Genomic DNA, 21,498 nt, shown 5'->3' with positions numbered 1-21,498 from the left:
TAATTAATGATTGTCAAAGACTTCACAAGTCAAATGGTCAAAGACCCAAGCCACCCTAGTCATAGACTGTTCTCCTGCTGCGCACGTCTCCATGGACACAGGCTGGTCTCTCATAGTAAGGCAGAGTGGTACAGAGGGTTTGGCTGGAGCAGGGCTGTGGCTGACAGAGATGACAGGGCTATTAGTCATTGCTTTGCCCAGCTGGACTRGATCCACGTTGGACCCTGGTGTTCCAGTAGTAAAACTAATAACAGTCCCGTTCCTGGGATGAAGRGTGAGCGCGCTCCGTGACTGTGTCAGCTTCCTCACGGCCTCAGTAAACTCCACCTCAGAGTTGACCTTCCTGATCCTCTCTGTTGATGTGTTATGAGGAGYTCCAGGAGCCCCGTGGACAGCAGCACAAAAGCCCAGCCTCTGGGAGTGACCSGCCATGTCTGCTGCCATCGGGCTCTCAAACTGATGCGGGTCCTGGAGCCTCCATGTCTGATCCAGTGACACATCCTGGTGGTGGGATGACCTATCCTGCAAAGGCACAGTGTTGTGGGGGTGGTGTGTGAACTTAGTCTGGGTTTTGCCATCCCCATTGTCCACCCTACGGCAATAGGAGGCCGATTTGGTCTGGGGGGACAAAGGTTTTGCTGAGTCTCTTGTCTGGGTAGTCTCCTGTCTGGAACAGGAAGGCACTTTACCCATAGTGGGCCTCATAAACCCTTTGCTATTGTCTCTCAGCTTGCCACTGGTCCAGGGGACTGACTGGTTGGTGGGCATGCTGGTGGTGTTGGTGCTATCAGCAGGCTGTGACGCAGCGTTGTTCTGCGAGTCTGGGACACGTTCTGCCTTTGGTGGACAGGGACACGTTGGATAGGGAGCAGGCTGGGGCGACAAGGCTCTTTTGCGGGCCAGGATCCGTGATCTTAACTTCAGTGAGTCCAAATTGCAGATGTGCCGATAGCTGTTTACGGTTGGCTCCAACACACCAGGGTTATGTCTGTATGAGATAATGTCAGCGCTGAATATCTGTGTACTCTTAGAGAGAACAGTTGGTTGACACTGACCATTACTATAACCACTAGCTAAATTAGCACCTGCGCTACCAGGACGCTGTGGCTCGTTAGCTAGGTAAGTGGCAGCAGGCACAGAACGGTTGAAGGCACGTTGTAGAAGGGTCCCTGAGGCAGTATGGAGCTGGTTCTTCTGAGTCTGACCCACCCTGGCATTCAGCTGACCTATAGAGTCACTGGTGACCTGGGGGACTCTGGCACAGGACTGAAGGGTCTTCTTCTCATGCGAGCTGAAGGGCCTAGTGTGACTGTCAACAGTATGAAACACTGCCGACTTGGCTCGAATAATGAGGTTTGATGACCGGGAGCAGGAGGCCCTTGTATTCAACTTGTCTTCAGCTCCATTGGAGGCCATCAAGTGCCATCTCACACCCTCCTGGCATGGACTTTGGCTGACACATCAGGGAATTGAGGGCACCAGGGGATCACCATGCCACTGAAACAAAACAAATCCATTGATGAGATTAAAAAAACGGAATAATGAAAGTTGACACAAGTGGTCTGATTAAGTGACAACATGAATCTATAAATACAACGGCATGTGGAATAACAGCTAGCTAGATAAGTTGCAAGCAATTCTAGTTCACAGTTAGCTTGGTAAGTAAGCCAACATGCTAGCTAGGTAGTAAGTGGATAAAGATCTATGACAATCAATGTAAGCAGAGAGAAGTCAGTTAGCACCGGTAACATTAGCTTAGCAATACGCTAGCCAGTTTACAAGTATCACGGCTAAATAGATTTAGACAACATCGACCGAATGTATCTGCACTTTTAAATGCACGGTGACGGTACCGTAAGGGGAAATAGCCGGTCGTCAGCTAACGTTAGCGAGCCGGTAGGCAGCCATGTGGTTTCAACATGAAGCTAGCTGACGTTAGCTAGCCGTCACTTGCTGTCAAACACTTGCTAGCCAGCTAGAGTTAGCTACCGGTAGATTACATTCATGATTCAGAATCAATTCCAATGGAATAGGTAATATCGTTAACGTTAGATGACTAGAAATTCGAATCAAGTCAAACTCAAATGGATTCCTGAAGCACGTTCTAAGGGCCTAGCAACAAGCTAGTTAACGTTAGCTACGTTAGCTAGCTAGGTGTGAAACATGGACAACTTTACATGCTCAGGACGACTCCMCCCCCCAAAACTCAACTAGAGCCAACAACCTCGAAATAACATTAACGAATTTCAGAGACCTAGCAAGTTACTTAATATTCAAAACTGGCACATGGTTACAATTGATCATGTTTATATTTACCTGCGCCGGACGCGTGGCAACAGTAGTAGTGGTGGTGCTTTTCACACAAAAAAAAGTGTCTATACCACAAGGGAATCCCTCCCTCAACGTGCTCAGAGCATGTCGTATTATCCTGTAGGTAAACCCGAGACACACCATTTATTACATGTTACGTTTCGTAGGCATATGGTTTGTATTAATCGCGGGACTTCCATCATCCATTTCGTATAATATGTCACGAAATACAATTCGTATGATATGTTACGAAATATAATTCGTATGATATGTTACGATTTGCAATTTGTTGTGTCTAACGTTATTTTGCTTTACTGCACCACCAACTGAATTTTGCTTTACTGCACCACCAACTGAATTTTGCTTTACTGCACAACCAACTGAATTTTGCTCTGCCAGGAGTACCCCTGAAGTACTCCCCATGTGCATTTTACCAGTAAGCTTATCTTCTCATGTACCCCCTGTGGATAGGCCAAGAACCCCTGGTTGGAAACCACTGATCTAGGTGGCTAGGTAGCCAGCTCTATGGGTTAGGGTTAGTTAGGTGGGTTAGGTTAGGGTTAGCTAAAAGGGTTAGGGTTAGGGGAAGGGTTAGCTAAAGGGTTCAGGTTAGGGGAAGGGTTAGCTAAAAGGGTTTTGGTTAGGGGAAGGGTTAGCTAAAAGGGTTAGGGTTAGCTAAAAGGGTTTGTTAGGGGAAGGGTTAGCTAAAAGGGTTCAGGTTAGGGGAAGGGTTAGCTAAAAGGGTTTAGGTTAGGGTTAGCTAAAGGGTTCAGGTTAGGGGAAGTAGCTAAAAGGTTTGGTTAGGGGAAGGGTTAGCTAAAAGGGTTTTGGTTAGGGGAAGGGTTAGCTAAAAGGGTTCAGGTTAGGGGAAGGGTTAGCTAAAAGGGTTTAGGTTAGGGTTAGCTAAAGGGGTTCAGGTTAGGGAAGGGTTAGCTAAAGGGGTTCAGGTTAGGGAAGGGTTAGCTAAAGGGGTTCAGGTTAGGGGAAGGGTTAGCTAAAAGGGTTTGGTTAGGGGAAGGGTTAGCTAAAAGGGTTCAGGTTAGGGGAAGGTTAGCTAAAAGGTTTTGGTTAGCTAAAAGGATTCAGGTTAGGGGAAGGGTTAGCTAAAAGGGTTTTAGGGTTAGCTAAAAGGGTTCAGGTTAGGTTAGCTAAAAGGTTTAGGTTAGGGTTAGCTAAAGGGGTTCAGGTTAGGGAAGGGTTAGCTTAAAAGGGGCATGTAGGGGAAGGTTAGCTAAAAGGGTTCAGGTTAGGAGGAAGTTAGCTAAAGGGTTCAGGTTAGGGGAAGGGTTAGCAAAAGGTTTAGGTTAGGGAAGGGTCAGGTTAGGGAAGGGTTAGCTAAAAGGGTTCAGGTTAGGGGAAGGGTTAGCTAACATGGTTCAGGTTAGGGAAGGGTTCAGGTTAGGGGAAGGTTAGCTAAAAGGGTTCAGGTTAGGGGAAGGGTTAGCTAAAGGGGTTCAGGTTAGGGAAGGGTTAGCTAAAAGGGTTCAGGTTAGGGGAAGGGTTAGCTAACATGGTTCAGGTTAGGGGAATGGTTAGCTAAAAGGGTTCAGTTAGGGGAAGGGTTAGCTAAAAGGGTTCAGGTTAGGGGAAGGGTTAGCTAAAGGGTTCAGGTTAGGGGAAGGGTTAGCTAAAGGGTTCAGGTTAGGGAAGGTTAGCTAACATGGTTCAGGTTAGGGAATGGTTAGCTAAAAGGGTTTCAGGTTAGGGGAAGGGTTAGCTAAAAGGGTTCAGGTTAGGGGAAGGGTAGCTAACATGGTTCAGGTTAGGAAGGGTTAGCTAAAAGGGTTCAGGTTAGGGAAGGGTTAGCAAAGGGTTCAGGTTAGGGTTAGCTAAGAGGGTTTAGGTTAGGGGAAGGTTAGCTAACATGGTTCAGAGTTAGGGGAAGGGTTAGCTAAAAGGGTTTAGGTTAGGGAAGGGTAGCTAACGTGATTCAGGTTAGGGAAGGGTTAGCTAACATGATTCAGGTTAGGGAAGGGTTAGCTAACATGATTCAGGTCAGGGGAAGGGTTAGCTAAAAGGGTTTATGTTAGGGCAAGGGTTAGCTAAATGATACAGGTTAGGGAAGGGTTAGCTAAAATGATTCAGGTTAGTGGAAGGGTTAGCTAAAATGATTCAGGTTAGTGGAAGGGTTAGCTAACATGATTCAGGTTAGGGGAAGGGTTAGCTAAAAGGATTCAGGTTAGGGGAAGGGTTAGCTAACTGATTCAGGTTAGGGGAAGGGTTAGCTAAAAGGGTTCAGGTTAGGGGAAGGGTTAGCTAAAAGGGTTTATGTTAGGGGAAGGGTTAGCTAAAAGGGTTTATGTTAGGGAAGGGGAAGCTAAAATGATACAGGTTAAGGGAAGGGTTAGCTAACATGCTAAGTAGTTGGAAAGTACCTAAAAAGTAGTAAATTGGCGATAATGCTAAAGTTGTCCATGATGAGATTAAAACACACAACCTTTGGGTTGCCAGACATCCGCACAAGGCTACCTGCTGTCTTATGTATCATGTTCAGTATTATTAAAAGGTTTCCTAAATTTGACATCAACTTCACACATTCTACTGATAGTTGTCAAGTCAGGCTGGTGAAAATGCCCTGTTCAAACTGAATCACGCAGTTTCACATAAAACAGAACTTAGTTCCATGATGTAGGTGTATGTGCTCAAGGGATGACATTGCACGATAGCAACACTTGTCTGCATATTGGAATCCATAGGCACATGGTCATAGGGGTTAGGTACACATCATACTGTGGTTTACGATTTACATGCCTGACCTACAAGCACTTCTCTGCACACAAACAATGGCCAAACAAAACACACTTTCTTCTCATTACACAGAGACTGTTACCAAAACCTGTTACACAGTGTTACCAACACCATTACACATAGACTGTTACCAATACCCGTTACACATAGACTGTTACCAATACCATTACACATAGACTGTTACCAAAACCTGTTACACAGTGTTACCAACACCATTACACATAGACTGTTACCAATCCCGTTACACATAGACTGTTACCAATACCATTACACATAGACTGTTACCAATACCTGTTACACAGTGTTACCAACACCATTACACATAGACTGTTACCAATACCCGTTACACATAGACTGTTACCAATACCCGTTACACATAGACTGTTACCAATACCTGTTACACAGTGTTACCAACACCATTACACATAGACTGTTACCAATACCATTACACATAGACTGTTACCAATACCATTACACATAGACTGTTACCAATACCTGTTACACATAGACTTTACCAATACCTGTTACACAAGACTGTTACCAATACCATTACACATAGACTGTACCAATACCTGTTACACATATACTGTTACCAATACCTGTTCACATAGACTGTTACCAATACCATTACACATAGACTGTTACCAATACCATTACACATAGACTGTTACCAATACCTGTTACACATAGACTGTTACCAATACACATTACACAGAGACTGTTACCAATACCTGTACTCATGACTGTTACCAATACCTGTTACACACAGACTGTTACCAATACCTGTTACACATAGACTGTTACCAATACCCGTTACACATTGTTACCAATACCCGTTACACATTGTTACATACCCGTTACACATAGACTGTTACCAATCCATTACACATAGACTGTTACCAAACCATTACACATAGACTGTTATATTTTGTTGTGTGTGTGTGTGTGTGTGTGTGTGGTGTGTGGTGTGTGTGTGTGTGTGTGTGTGTGTGTGTGTGTGTGTGTGTGTGTGTGTGTGTGTGTGTGTGTGTGGTGCTATCCCACATCTGTTGCTATGGGTAATGATGTTAGGGACAATACAGGATGAATTACAATAATTGTTTGCCAAAATAATAATTGCTTGTTAAAATATAATTTTTGTAATGCCAATCCTGGTTATAGGTAATAATCCTTTGAATGAACTGCCAACATGACAAGGCATAATATTTGTTAATTGTGGAAATAAATTAAGATATACAAATATCTCTATACAATACAATGGAGGTATGGGCGTTGGAAATGCTTTTGGCAGTTAATCTGCTTCTGTTCTGTAGGTGGCCATGTGAGCTCTTTTTAAAGGATAGGTCCCAATCTCACAGCAGCCCTAGGATCCAGGTGACAAGGGTGGCTCTGCCAGTCACTGGGACGACAATCCAACTTGGGGGGGGGGGGGGTTGCGGGTGGAATAGTGGAGAACAATTTTACTCAGTAGCAGTGCAAATACCATGGTACAACAATATGTACACTCAATCATTATGGTACTTTTTAATTATACGTTTATAAATATATTATATGATGAATAGAATTGAAACGTATCTCATTGTGGTAATTGCTGAAATAAGTATAGACAGTTATAATTGTAATGGCTTAGCAGATAATAAGAATTGAGGATCTGAGAAGGAATTTAATATCTTGTCACGCTGGAACAAATGATTGGGGAGACAGACGCAGGAATGGTAAACACGGGGTAGAAACCAAAACAAAAGATCGAGGAGTACCTCGAATAAATAACACACGATGATTAACACACGGGACGAGACCCGTAATTATCTGTGCAATCCACAAGGGCACGAAAGCCCAAAACACACAGAACAGGTGCTCACACGCATCAACGGAAATTGTAACAATAATGGAACAAGACAATGTAATCCAAAGGGCACATATATAGTAATACTTATCAGTGGGAATAGGGGACAGGTGTGGTGATGAACGTTCCGGAGGGATCCGCGACACCAGCAGCAAAACGAAACCGGCCTCGAGGACGATCACAGGAACGCAGTGCGGGTCAATCAGGACCCGATGTAGCAGCCAAAGTTGCGTCGTCGTCGAACGGGCCAGTTGCCGCTGCCGAAGTTGGGGCGGCGTCGGACGGACCAGTTTTGTACCTGCTGGAGTTGCGACGTCGGACGGACCCGTTGTGGCGGCGTCGAACGACCCAGTTGCAGCTGCCGAAGTGGCGACGGCGTCGGACGGGCCATTCCCGCTGTCTCCCTTAATGGTCGATTATTCTGTCAAGTTGGAATGAAGGATCGGGAGACAGGCGCAGGAATGAGTAATAGGGTTTTTTATGAATCCCAAATGACGACGTGCCGTGTGAAGGCACAGGGAAGAAGACCAAACAAACAGTAAACAAAACACAGGGTTGAAACCCAAACAAAAGAGCGAGGAGTACCTCGAATAAATAACACACGCGCACAATGATTAACACACGGGATGAGACCCGCGAAATATACTTCTCCCATAGGCAAAGAAATTCAAAAGTGGTGATGATATTAACTAACAGTAATTTTGATCCAAATATGCAAATTGTTAAAACAGATCCACAAAATAGATGGATTATTTTAAATATATTATTGGACCATGAACAGATTTGCCTCATTATTCTATACGGTACAAATAATGATGATCCATGCTTCTTTAAAAATATATATAAGCAATGTAAGACACTATTATTATAGTGGAAGATTATAATAGGGTTTTAAATACCTCAATGGACCGTAAAAAAAAATCACACTACAAACTATCACCCTCATGCACATAAGGAAATTACAAATATGATGGATATATTGGAACTAGTGGATATATGGAGGCTTAAATATCCTGACCTAGTGAGATATACATGGCGGAGGTTTAATCAAGCTAGTCATCTTGATTGCTTTCTTATGTCATTCTCGTTTAAACCAAAAGTTAAAAAAAAGTGTTGATAGGGGACAGAATGCTGTCAGACCATCAAATAATTGGCATATACAGTATATTACTCTTACAGAATTTCCACATTGGCGAGGATATTGGAAATGTAATCAAAGCCTATTGGATGATAACTTTTTTTTAACCAGGACAGAAGAATATATAACATAATATAGGTACAGCAGATCCGCTTATTGTATGGGACACTTTTAAAGGTGCCTTTAGAGGCCATAAAATTCAGTTCTCATCTATAAGACAAAAGCAATTTAGGTCAAAAGAGTCCATATTAACAAAGGACATTGAAGGACGAACAGAACAGATAGACAGCAATAAAAACTGTACCGTAGAGGCTCAGAATAAGTTAGAGGGGAAAAAAACAAGAAATGGAGGAACTTATTCCAGAAAGATCCATTGTAATTTATTATAATAATAAAGTGATCTGGATGGAATATGGGGAGAAATGCACCAAATCATTTTTTAATCTTCAACATAGAAATGCAACGAAAAATGATTTATTGAAATTTGTTACAAATGACGGAGTCACTCATGATTCACCAAATTATATTTTGAAAGAGGAAGTAAAGTACTTTAAGCATATGTTTTCGTTTCAGTCTCCTCCGTCTCCACTAACCTTTAAAGCTGGGAAAACTGCAGGGCTGGATGGTATACCAGTTGAGGTATACCAAACTCCAGGGCTGGATGACATACCAGTGGAGGTATACCAAACTCCAGGGCTGGATGGCATACCAGTGGAGGTATACCAAAACTCCAGGGCTGGATGACATACCAGTGGAGGTATACCAAACTCCAGGGCTGGATGAGCGATAACGCAGGTGGAGGTATACCACTCCAGGGCTGGATGCAATACCAGTGGAGGTATAGCCAAAACTCCCAGGGCTGGATGGCATACCAGTGGAGGTATACCAAACTCCAGGGCTGGATGGCATACCAGTGGAGGTATATCCAAACTCCAGGGCTGGATGCATACCAGTGGAGGTATACCACAAACTCCAGGGCTGGATGGCATACCAGTGGAGGTATACCAAACTCCAGGGCTGGATGGCTAACCAGTGAGGTATACCAAACTCCAGGGCTGGATGGCATACCAGTGGAGGTATACCAAACTCCAGGCTGGATGGCATACCAGTGGAGGTATACAAACTCCAGGCCTGGATGGCATACCAGTGGAGGTATACCAAACTCCAGGGCTGGATGGCATACCAGTGGAGGTATAACCAACTCCAGGGCTGGATGCATACCAGTGGAGGTATACCAAACTCCAGGGCTGGATGGCATACCAGTGGAGGTATACCAAACTCCAGGTGATGGCATACCAGTGAGGTATACCAAACTCCAGGCTGGATGGCATACCAGTGGAGGTATCCAAACTCCAGGGCTGGATGGCATACCAGTGGAGGTATACCAAACTCCAGGGCTGGATGCATACCAGTGGAGGTATACCAAACTCCAGGGCTGGATGGCATACCAGTGGAGTATACCAAACTCCAGGGCTGGATGCATACCAGTGGAGGTATACCAAATCCAGGCTGATGGCATACCAGTGGAGGTATACCAAACTCCAGGGCTGGATGCATACCAGTGGAGGTATACCAAACTCCAGGGCTGGATGGCATACCAGTGGAGGTATACCAAACTCCAGGGCTGGATGGCATACCAGTGGAGGTATACCAAACTCCAGGGCTGGATGGCATACCAGTGGAGGTAGAGTTGAAGTCGGAAGTTTACATGTACTTAGGTTGGAGTCATTAAAACTCGTTTTTTAACCACTCCACAAATGTCTTGTTACAAACTATGTTTTGGCAAGTCGGTTAGGACATCTACTTTGTGCATGACACAAATAATTTTTCCAAAAATTGTTTACAGACAGAGGAAAAAGGGGATGCTTGCAAGCCGGAGAACACCATCCCCAACGTGAAGCACGGGGTGGCAGCATCATGTGTGTGGGGGTGCTTTGCTGCAGGAGGGACTGGTGCACTTCACAAAATAGATGGCATCATGAGGGAGGAAAATTATGTGGATATATTGAAGCAACATCTCAAGACATCAGTCAGGAAGTTAAAGCTTGGTCGCAAGTGGGTCTTCCAAATGGGCAATGACCCAAGCATACTTCCAAAGTTGTGGCAAAATGGCTTAAGGACAACAAGTCAAGGTATTGGAGTGACCATTCACGAGAGCCCTGGAGCCTCCAATCCTTAAAATAAGAACGCAGTTTGTGGGCAGAACTGAAAAAGCGCGTGCGACCACAAGGCCTACAAACCTAACTCAGTTACACCAGCTCTGTCAGGAGGAATGGGCCAAAATTCACCCAACTTATTGTGGGAAGCTTGTGGAAGGCTACCCAAAATGTTTGACCCAAGTTAAACAATTTAATGGCAATGCTACCAAATACTACTTGAGTGTATGTACACTTCTGACCCACTGGGAATGTGATGAAAGAAATAAAAGGTTAAATAATTCATTCTCTCTACTAATATTCTGACATTTCACATTCTTAAAATAAAATGGTGATCCTAATTGACCTAAGACAGATAATTTTGATTAGGATTAAATGTCAGGAATTGTGAAAAACTGAGTTGAAATGTATTTGGCTAAGGTGTATGTAGAGACAGTAGCTCTAGCTGGTCTGTCATAATATAATAGAGATAGTAGATCAAGCTGGTCTGTCAAAGGATAAAGGAGACAGTAAATCTAGCTGTTCTGTCATAATATATAAAAGAGACAGTAGATAGAGCTGGTCTGTCATAATATAATAAAGACAGGAGATGTAGCTGGGTTGTAGTAATATAATAGAGACAATAGATCCAGCTGGTCTGTCATAATGTAATATAGACAGTAGCTCTAGCTGGTCTGCCGTAATACAATATACTCAGTAGCTCTAGCTGGTCTGTCGTAATATAATATACTCAGTAGATCTAGCTGGTCTGTCATAATATAATAGATACAGTAGATCAGCTGGTCTGTCATAATATAATAGAGACCGTAGATCTAGCTGGTCTGTCATAATGTAATATAGACAGTAGCTTTAGCTGGTCTGTCGTAATATAATATACTCAGTAGATCTAGCTGGTCTGTCATAATATAGTAGAGACAGTAGATATAGCTGGTCTGTCATAATATAATAGAGACAGTAGATCTAGCTGGTCTGTCATAATATAGTAGAGGAGGTAGATCTAGCTGGTCTGTCATAATGTAATAGAGACAGTAACTTGAACTGGTCTGTCGAAATATAGTAGAGACAGTAGATATAGCTGGTCTGTCATAATATAATTGAGACAGTAGATCTAGCTGGTCTGTCATAATGTATTAGAGACAGTAGCTTGAACTGGTCTGTCGAAATATAGTAGAGACAGTAGATGTAGCTGGTCTGTCGTAATATAATATAGACAGAAAATGTAGCTGGTCTGTCATAATATAATAGAGACAGTAGTTCTAGCTGGTCTGTCATATTATAATAGAGACAGTAGCTCTAGCTGGTCTGTCATAATATAATAGAGACAGTAGTTCTAGCTGGTCTGTCATAATATAATAGAGACAGTAGATCTAGTTGATCTGTCATAATTCCATCAATATAATAGAGACAGTAGATCTAGCTGGCTGTCATAATATAGAGAGTAGCATCTAGTTGGTCTGTCATAATATAGTAGAGACAGTAGAATCTAGCTGGTCTGTCATAAATAATAGAGAGCAGTAGATCTAGCTGGTCTGTCATAATATAATAGAGACAGTATATCTAGCTGGTCTGTCATATATAATAGAGACAGTAGATCTAGCTGGTCTGTCATAATATATAGAGACAGTAGATCTAGTGGTCTGTCATAATATATAGAGACAGTAATCTAGCTGGTCGTCATAATATAATAGAGCAGTAGATCTAGCTGGTCTGTCATAATATAATAGAGACAGTCATATCTTAGCTGGTCTGTCATTATATAATAGAGACAGTAGATTTCGTATGGTCTGTCATAATATAATAGAGACAGTAGAGTCTAGCTGGTCTGTCATAATATAATAAGAGACAGTAGATCTAGTTGGTCTGTCTTAATATAATAAGACAGTAGATTACTGGTCTGTAATATAATAGAGACAGTACGATCTAGCTGGTCTGTCATAAAATAATAGAACAGTAGCTCTAGCTGGTCTGCATAAATATAATAGAGACAGTAGATCTAGCTGCGTCTGTCGTAATATAATAAGACAGTGATTAGCTGGCTGTCATAATATATATAGAGACAGAAGATCACGCTGGTCTGTCATAATATAAAACGTACAGCAGATCTAACTGGTCTGCCATAATATATAGAGACAGTAGATCTAGCTGGTCTGCATAATATATAGAGACAGTAGATCTAGCTGTCTGTCATAATATACTAAAGACAGTAAATCTAGCTGGTCTATTCGTAATATAATAGAGACAGTAGATTTAGCTGGTCTGTCAAAATAGTAAGAGACAGTAGATCTAGCTGGCCTGTCATAATTAATAGAGAGCCAGTAGTCTAGCTGGTCTGTTCATAATATAATAGAAACAGTGAATCTAGCTGTATGTCATAATATACTAAAGACAGTAAGATCTAGCTGGTTTTCGTAATATAATAGAGACAGTAAGATCTTGCTGGTCTGTCAAAATATAAAGAGACAGTTAGATCTAGCTGGCCTGTCATATATAATAGAGACAGTAGTCTAGCTGGTCTGTCATAATATTAATAGAGACAGTACGTTAGCTTGTCTGTCATAATAATATTGAGGCAAGTAATCTAGCTGGTTGTCAAAATATTGGTCAGGTTATAGTAGATGTTGGTCAGGTTATAGTAGATGTGTCAGGGTTACAGTAGATGTCGGTCTATAGTAGATTGTGGTCTATAGTAGATGTGGTCAGGGTTTATATAGATGTCAGGTCAGGGTTATAGTTAGATATGGTCTACTAGTAGATGTGGTCAGGGTTTATAGTAGATGTGGTTCAGGTTATAAGTAGATTGGTCTATAGTAAGATGTGGTAGGGTTATAGTAGATGTGGACAGGGTTATAGTTAGATGTGGTCTATGGTAGATGTGGTCAAGGGTTATAGTAGATGTGCAGGGCCTTTATAGTTAGATGTGGTCTATAGTAGATGTGGTTTCAAAGGTTATAGAGATGTGGTCAGGGTTATAGTTAATGTGGTCAGGGCATAGTAAGATTGGTAAGGTTTATAGTAGATGTGGTCAAAGTTACGTAGATTTGGTCTATAGCAGATGTGAATCAGGGTTATCATTAATGTAGTCAGGGTTATAGTAGATGTGGTCAGGGTAGAGTAGATGTGCGTCCAGGGTTATAGTAGATGTGGTCTTATTGTAGATTGTGGTTCAGGGTTTATACGTAGATGTGGCTATTAGTAGATGTGGTTCAGGGTTATAGTTGATGTGGTCAGGGTTATAGTAGATGTGGTTAGGGTTTATTAGTAGATGTGGTCTATAGGATATGTTTGGTTTCAGGGTTTATGTAGATGTAGTCATGGTTATAGTAGATATGGTCTATAGTAAAATTGGTCAGGGTTATGTAGATGTGGTCAGTTGTTATAGTATTTGTGGTCTCTCTAGTAGATGTGGTTCAGGGTTATAGTAGATGTGGTCAGGGTATAGTAGATCTTGGTCAGGTTATAGTAGATGTGGTCAGGGTTATGAGTATATGTGGTCAGGGTTATAGTAGATGTGGTCTTAGTAGATGTGGTCAGGGTATTATAGTAGATGTTGGTCGGGTTATAGTAGATTTGGTCTATAGTAGAAATGTGGTCTATAGTAGATGGGTCTATAGTAAATGTGGTCTAGAGTAAGATGTGTCAGGGTTTATAGTAGATGTAGTCAGGGTTATCATTAGATGTGGTCTTTAGTAGATGTGGTCAGGGTTATAGTAGATGTAGTCAGGGCTATAGTAGATGTGGTCAGGGTTATAGTAGATGTGGTCAGGTATATCAGATGAGTCGGTATAGTAGATGTAGTTAGAGTTATAGTAGATGTAGTCAGGGTTATAGTAGATGTCGTCTTATTGTAGATGTGGTCAGTATAGTATATGCTGGTTCAGTGTTATAGTAGATGTGGTTTTATAGTCAGATGTGGTCAGGGTTATAGTAAGATGTGGTCTATAGAAGATGTGGTCAGGGTTATTAGATGTGGTCTATAGAAATGTGTCAGGGTTAAGTAAGATATGGTCAGGGTAAATAGTAGATGTGCGGCAGGGTTATAGTAGATGTGGTCAGGGTTATAGTAAGATGTGTCTATAGTAGAATGTGGTCAGGGTTATAGGTTTAAGATGTTTGGTTCCTTATAGAAGATGTGTTCGGGTTTTATAGTAGATGTTGGGCAGGTGTATAGAGATATGTGGTCTAATAGATAGTGTGGTTCAGGGTTATAAGTTAGATGTGTCTATAGTAGATGTGGTCAGGGTTATAGTTAGAGGTGTTCTATAGTAGATGTCAGGGTTATTGTAGATGTGGTCAGGGTTATAGTAGATGTGGTCTATAGTAAGATGTGGTCTATAGTCCGATGTGGTCAGGGTTATAGTAGAATGTGGTCTATAGTCGATGTGAGTCAGGGTTATAGTAGATGTGCGTCAAGGGTTATAGTAGATTGTGTCAGGGTTATAGTAGATGTGGTCAGGGTTAATGTAGATGGTGGTCAGGGTTATATAGTATATGTGTCAGGGTTATAGTTAAACAATTGTGTTAGGGTTAGAGTAGATGGTGTCTTCTATAAGTAAATGTGGTTCAGGTTATAGGTAGATTTGGTGTATAGTAAGATGTGGTCAGGGGTTATAGTAGATGTGGTCTATAGCACGATGTAGTCAAGGGTTATAGTAAATATGTGTTAGGTTTTATAGTAGATGTGTCTATAGGTAAATGTGAGTCAGGGTTATGTAGATGGTGGTCTATAGAAGATGTGGTCAGGGTATAGTAGATGTTGGTCAGGGTTATAGTAGATGTTTGTCAGGATTAGTAGTAAGTGGTAGCGGTCTAGTATAGTGATGTAAAGTTATGTAATGTGGTGCAGGGTTATAGTAATGTGGTCAGGGTATAGTAAATGAGTCAGGGTTATAGTAGATGTGTTAGGGTTATAGTAGGATGTGGTCAGGTTATAGTAGATGTGGTAAAGGTTATAGTAGATGTGGTCAGGTTATAGTCGATGTGGTCAGGGTTTATAGTAGATGTGTCAGGGTTATAGTGATGTGGTCTAATAGTAGATGTGGCAGGGTTATGTAGATGTGGTCCAGGGTTATAGTTAGAAATGTAGTCAGGGTTATAGTAAGATGTGTTCAGGGTTATTAGTAGATTGCTGTCTATAGTAGAGTGGTCTATAGTAATGTGCGTAAGGGTTTAAGTAACTGTAGTCAGGGTTATAGTAGAATTTGGTGTATAGTTAGAGGTGGTCAGGGTTATAGTAGATGTGGTCTATAGTTGATGTGGTCAGGGTTATAGTTAGATGCTGTAAGGTTAATAGAATGTGTGTCCTATATTAAGATTGGTCTATAGTTGATGTGGTCAGGGTTATAGTAGATGTACGTCAGGTTATGTAGATGTGGTCTCTAGTAGATTGGTCGGTTAATAGTAAGATGTGGTCAGCGGGTTATAGTAGATATGGCAGGGTATGTAGATATGGTCAGGGTCTATAGTAGATGTGGTGTATAAGTAGATGTGGTCAGGGTTATAGTAGATGTGGTCAGGGTTATAGTATATGTAGTCAGGTTAGTAGATTGGCAGGTATGTGTGTGTCAGGGTTTATAGATTCAGTAAGTGTACGTCAGGGTTATAGTAGCATGTGGTCAGGGTTATAGTAATGCACGTTAGCTATAGTCAGGGTTATAGTAAGATGTGGAATAAGTAAGGTCAGGGTATATAGATTGGAGGTATAGTAGAGTTTATCAGTGTGTGGTATATAGATGGCAGGTATAGTAATGTAGTCAGGGTTATAGTAGATGTGGTCAGGTCTATAGTACTGTGTGTATAGTAGTGCAGGGATCAGGTTTAGTCAGTTATGTAGCATGCGGTTATTAGATGCAACTAGTAGGTATGTTGTAAGTCAGGGTATAGTAGATTGTGCGTTATAGTAGAGTGGTGGATAGGGTGTAATGTGAGTATGTGGTCAGTATAGTATATGTATGTCCAGGGTTATAGTAGATGTGGTCAGGGTTATTAGTAGATGTGGTTAGTAGTGGTGTTAATAGTAGATGTTGGTAGTTAAGTATGTAGTTATTATAGTAGATGTGGTCAGGGTTATAGTAGATGTGTCAGGGTTATAGTAGGTCATAGTATGTTTCATATAGAGTGTCATTATAAGTATCATGGTTAAGATGTGTCAGGGTTATAGTAGATTTAGTCAGGGTTATAGTAGATGTGGTCGGGTTAATCGTGAATATGGTCAGGTTATAGTAGATGTGGTCTATAGTAGATGTGTCAGGGTTATAGTAATGTGGTCTATAGTGAGTAGTCAGGTTCTATAGTTATTATGGTCAGGGTTATAGTAGATGGTCTATAGTAGATTGTGGTCTAATAGTAGATGTGTCAGGGTTAATAGGTAGATGTGGTTCTAGTGTTATAGTAGATGTGTCAGGGTTATATAGAGGTAGTCAGGGTATAGTAAGATGTTGGACTATAGTAATGTAGTCAGCGATAGTAGATTTGTCCAGGTTATATAGCTGTGTGTCTATAGTAGATGTGGTCTATAGTAGATGTGGTCTATAGTAGATTGGTCAGGTTATATTAGATGTGGTCAGGGTTATGTATATGTGGCAGGGTTATAGTAGATGTGGGTAAGTAGATGATATAGAGTGGTTCTATATATATTGGTAGCGTTTATAGTAGATTGTGTCAGGTTATAGTAGATGTGAGGGTCTAGGTTATAAGTAGATGTCAAGGGTTATAGTAGATGTGGTCTATAGTAATTTTGTCAGGGTCTATAGTAGATGTGTCTCTATAGTAGATGTGTCAGGGTTATAATAGATGTAGTCAGGGTATAGTAGATGTGTTTATAGTAAGATGTGGTCAGGGTTATAGTAGATGGGTAGTCAGGTAAATAGTAGCATTTGGTCAGGGTTATAGTAGATGTGGTCAGGGTTATAGTAGATGTGTCTATAATAGAATGATGGTCAGGGTAATAGTAGATTTGGTCAGGGTTATAGTAGGTGTAGTCAGGGTATAGTTAGATGTGTCAGGGTTCATAGTAGATGTAGTCAGTTATAGTAGATGTGGTGTATAGTAGATGTGGGTCCAGGGTTATAGTAGATGTGGTTCAAGGTTATAGTATATGTATCAGGGTTTATGTAGTTGTGGCCAGGGTTATAGAATGTTGTCAGGGTATAGTAGATTGGTCTATAGTAGATGTGTCTATAGTAGATGTGGTTCAGGGTTAATAGTAGATGTGGGTCTATAGTAGATTGGTGGTCAGGGTTATAGTAAGATGTTGTTATAATAGTAGATGTGGTCCTATAGTATATGGTGGTCCTATAGTATATGTGGTCAGGGTTATAGTAATGTATGCAGGTTATAGTAAGATGTGGTCAGGTTTATAGTAAGATTGGGTCAGGGATATAGTAGATGTAGTCAAGGGTTTATAGTATATGTGGTCAGGGTTATAGTAGATGTATCAGGGTTATAGCAGATGTGGCCGGTATAGTAGATTTGTCAGGGTTTTATAGTAGAGTGTGGTCTTTAGTAGATTTTCAGGGTCTATACGTAGTATTGGTCTATAGTAGATGTGGCTAAGTAGATGTGGTCTATAGTAGATTTGGTCTATAAGTAATGTGTCAGGGTTATACGTAATGTAGTCAGGGCTTTTATATGATGTGTCTTTATGTAGATGTGTCAGGGGTTATAAGTAGATGTGGTATATAGTAGATGTGGTCTATAGTATATGTGTCTATAGTATATGTGGTCAGGTTATAGTAGCATGTAGTCACAGCGGTTTATAGTAGATGTGGTCAGGGTTATAGTAGATGTGTCAGGGATATAGTAAGATGCTGGTCTATAGTAGAGATTTGGTCAGGGTTATAGTTAGATGTGTCCAGGGTTTATAGTAGATGTGGTTATAGTAGATGTGATAGTGGCTCCCTATATATACTATATAATTAATATATATATATATACAATATATATATAATTTCCCTATTTAATACTCTACTGTAGACCAGAGCCCTATTCCCTATACAAACTCTAACTTAAGACCCAGGTCCTATTCCCTAATATAAATCCTCTACTTAGACTAGGGCCTATTCCCTATATAATACTCTACTGGGTGAGAGCCGGGCCATATTCCCATATAATACTCTTACTGTAAGACAGGCCCTTATTCCCTATATAACACTCACTTAAGACCAGGGCCCTTATTCCCTATATAATACTCTACTGTAGACCAGGGCCATATTCCTATATAATACTCTTAGCTAAGACCAGGCGCGCATCCTATATATCTCTACTTTAGACCAGGGTCTCTATTCTTATATAATACTCTACTTTGACCAGGGCTATTTATTCCGTATTATATATACTCTACTGTAGCCCAGGGTTCTATATATTCCCTACATTATAAATCCTACTGTAGACCAGGGCCCTGATCTCCCTATATATACTCTACTTTAGATCAGGGCATATTCCCTATATAACTACTACTACTGTAGCCAGGGTCATATTCCCCTATTATAATACTCACTGTAGACCGAGGGTCATATTCTATATATAACTAACTGCTATACTCTATGGGCCCCTATTCCCTATTTATAATACTCTCGCATTAGACCAGGCCCTATTCCCATATAATACTCTACTGTAGACCAGGGCCCTATCTTCCCTATTATAATACTCTACTTGTAAGACAGGCCCCCTATTCCTATATATACTCTACTGTAGACCAGGCCCTATTCCCTATATAATATCTCTATCTGTTAAGACATGGCCCTATTCCCTATATATCTCTATTCTTAATCGGTCACTATTCCTATATTAATACTCTACTTTAGACCATGGCCATATTCCAATATAATATTCGATCTGTATGATCCATCGGGCCCCTATTCCCTATTAATACTCTTATCTTTAGACAGGCACTTCCTATATAATACTCTAACGTAGACCAGGGCCCTATTCCCTATATACTTAGACCGGCTATCCTCTACTGAGACCAGGGCCTATTCATAACTACTCACTGGTATACTCTGGCCATATTCCCTATATAATACTCACTGTAGACCAGGCCCTATTCCCTATATATAACTCTACTGAGGACTCAGGCCCTATTCCCTATAATATACTCTATGTAGACCAGGGCCCATTCCCTATATAATACTCCTACTTCGTAGACCAGGCGCATCCTATATACCACTGAAACCCTATCTCTATACTATATAACTCTAACTGTAGACCCAGGGCCCTATTCCTTATTAAATACTCTACTTTAAACCAGGCCTATTCCTATATAATACTCCTACTTTGAGACCAGGCCACAATTCTCTATATAATACTCTATTTAGACAGGGCCCATATTCCTCTATATATATATCATTCACATAAGACCAGGCCCTATTCCCTATATATACTCTAACTTTAGACCAGGGCCCAATTCCCCATTATAATACTCTACTTTAGACATTGGCTATTCCATATATATCTTCTGACTGTGACCAGGCCCTGATATAATTCCTACGTAAACCAGGGCCCTATTCCTAATATATACTCTAACTGTAACCAGCGCCTATTCCCATATATTACTCTACTGTAGACCAGAACCCTATTCCCTATATTAATACTCTACTGTAGGACCAGGGCCCTATATAGATACTGTACTGTAGAACCCCGAAGGGGCCCCATTATTTCCTATATAATATCTATGTAGAACAGGCCCTAATATCCCTGTGATAAATACTCTACTGTAGACCCATGGGCCCTCATTCTATATAATACTTTACTTTAGACAGGGCCACGATCCCTATATTACTCACTTAGACCAGGGCCCATTCCCTATATAATACTCTAACTTTAAAGACCAGGGCCATATTCCTTATATATACTGCTACTTTAAACCAGGGCCCTATTCCCTAATATCAATACTCTACCTTTAGGACCCAGGCCCACATTCCCCTATATATACTCTACTTAAGACCAGGCAATATCCCTATATAATACTCTACTTTTAAACCAGGGCCCTAATTCCTATATAATACTCTACTTTAGACCAGGCCACATTCCTATATAATACTCTAACTGTAACCAGGCCCTATCCTATATAATATACTTACTGTTAGACCAGGGCCATATTCCCTATATATACTCTACTTAGACAGGGCCCTATCCCCTGGTCTACAGTATATAATCTATACATGCAGGGCCTATTCCCTATATAATACTACACTTTGACGGGCCAATTCCCCATATATATCTATCTTAAGACCAGGGCCTATTCCCATATACTAATCAGACTCTACTGTAGACAGGGCCCTATATATTCTTACTGTAAACCAGGGCCCTATTCCCTATATAATACTCTTACTGTAGACCAGGCCATGATTCCCTATAATGCTCTACTGTAGACCAGGGCCCTATTCCCTTATATAATTACTTACTGTAGACCAGGCCTATTTCTATATAAACTTTACTTTAGACCAGGGCCACAATTTCCTATATAATACTTCTACTAATTGACCAGCCCTATTCCCCTATATAATACTCTACTTTAAGACCCAGGGGCCGCATATTCCCTATATAATACTTACTTAAGGAACCAGGGCCCATATTCCCCCTATATAATACTTCTACTTTAACCAGGGGCCCTATTCCTATACTAATACTCTACTTTGACCAGGGCCACAATTCCTATATAATTGACTCTTACTTAAGACCAGGCCCATTCCCTATTATAATACTCTTAACTGTTAGGACCAGGGGCCCTATTCCCCTATATAATCTCTAAAGGAGACTAGACATCTACTTTCCCCACTAAAACTATCAGATTTAGAGGCCATAAAGGAGACTAGACATCTACCACCTATCAGATTCGACCATAAAGGAGACTAGACATTCTACTACCCACTACCACTATCAGATGAGAGCCATAAAGGAGACTAGACATCTACCACCCAACTCCACTATCAGAATTAGGCATAAAGGAGACTAGACATCTACCACTATCAGATTAGAGCCATAAAGGAGACTAGACATCTACTACCCCACATACCACTATCAGATGAGAGACCATAAAGGAGACTAAGACAATCTACCACCCACTACCACTATCAGATTTAGAGCCATAAAGGAGACTAGACATCTTACCACCCAACTACCGACTATCAGATTGAGAGCCATAAGGAGACCTAGACTCTACCACTATCAGATTAGAGCATAAGGAGACTAGACATCTACCACCCAACTACCAACTATCAGATTAGAAGCCAATAAAGGAGACTAGACATCATACCAACTATCAGATTAGAGCCAAAAGGAGACTAGACATTCTACTACCCCAC

The 21,498-nt window shown here is 41.1% G+C and overlaps 1 protein-coding gene and 1 pseudogene across 1 annotated transcript in view; one reads left to right on the top strand and one right to left on the bottom strand.

Moving 5' to 3' along the window:
• LOC112076868 (tubulin monoglutamylase TTLL4) overlaps window positions 1-2,483 on the bottom strand; it is a 23,203-nt gene extending 20,720 nt beyond the window's left edge. Inside the window, exons 1-2 of the mRNA XM_070441484.1 lie at window positions 2,317-2,483; window positions 55-1,497 (exon numbers count right to left, since the gene is read on the bottom strand). Coding sequence (XP_070297585.1) covers window positions 55-1,416 — 1,362 coding nt within the window. The 5' untranslated portion in view covers window positions 1,417-1,497; window positions 2,317-2,483. The remainder of the gene's footprint in view (window positions 1-54; window positions 1,498-2,316) is intronic.
• A 4,539-nt stretch (window positions 2,484-7,022) lies between these two features.
• Window positions 7,023-21,498, top strand: part of LOC112076867 (regulator of G-protein signaling 7-like) — a 56,347-nt pseudogene continuing 41,871 nt past the window's right edge.

This window comes from Salvelinus sp. IW2-2015, unplaced genomic scaffold (genome assembly GCF_002910315.2).
Source record: "Salvelinus sp. IW2-2015 unplaced genomic scaffold, ASM291031v2 Un_scaffold4097, whole genome shotgun sequence".
Lineage (NCBI taxonomy): Eukaryota > Metazoa > Chordata > Actinopteri > Salmoniformes > Salmonidae > Salvelinus > Salvelinus sp. IW2-2015.
The sequence above is the reverse complement of the archived record's forward strand: the minus strand, read 5'-3'. Positions and strand labels throughout refer to the sequence as shown.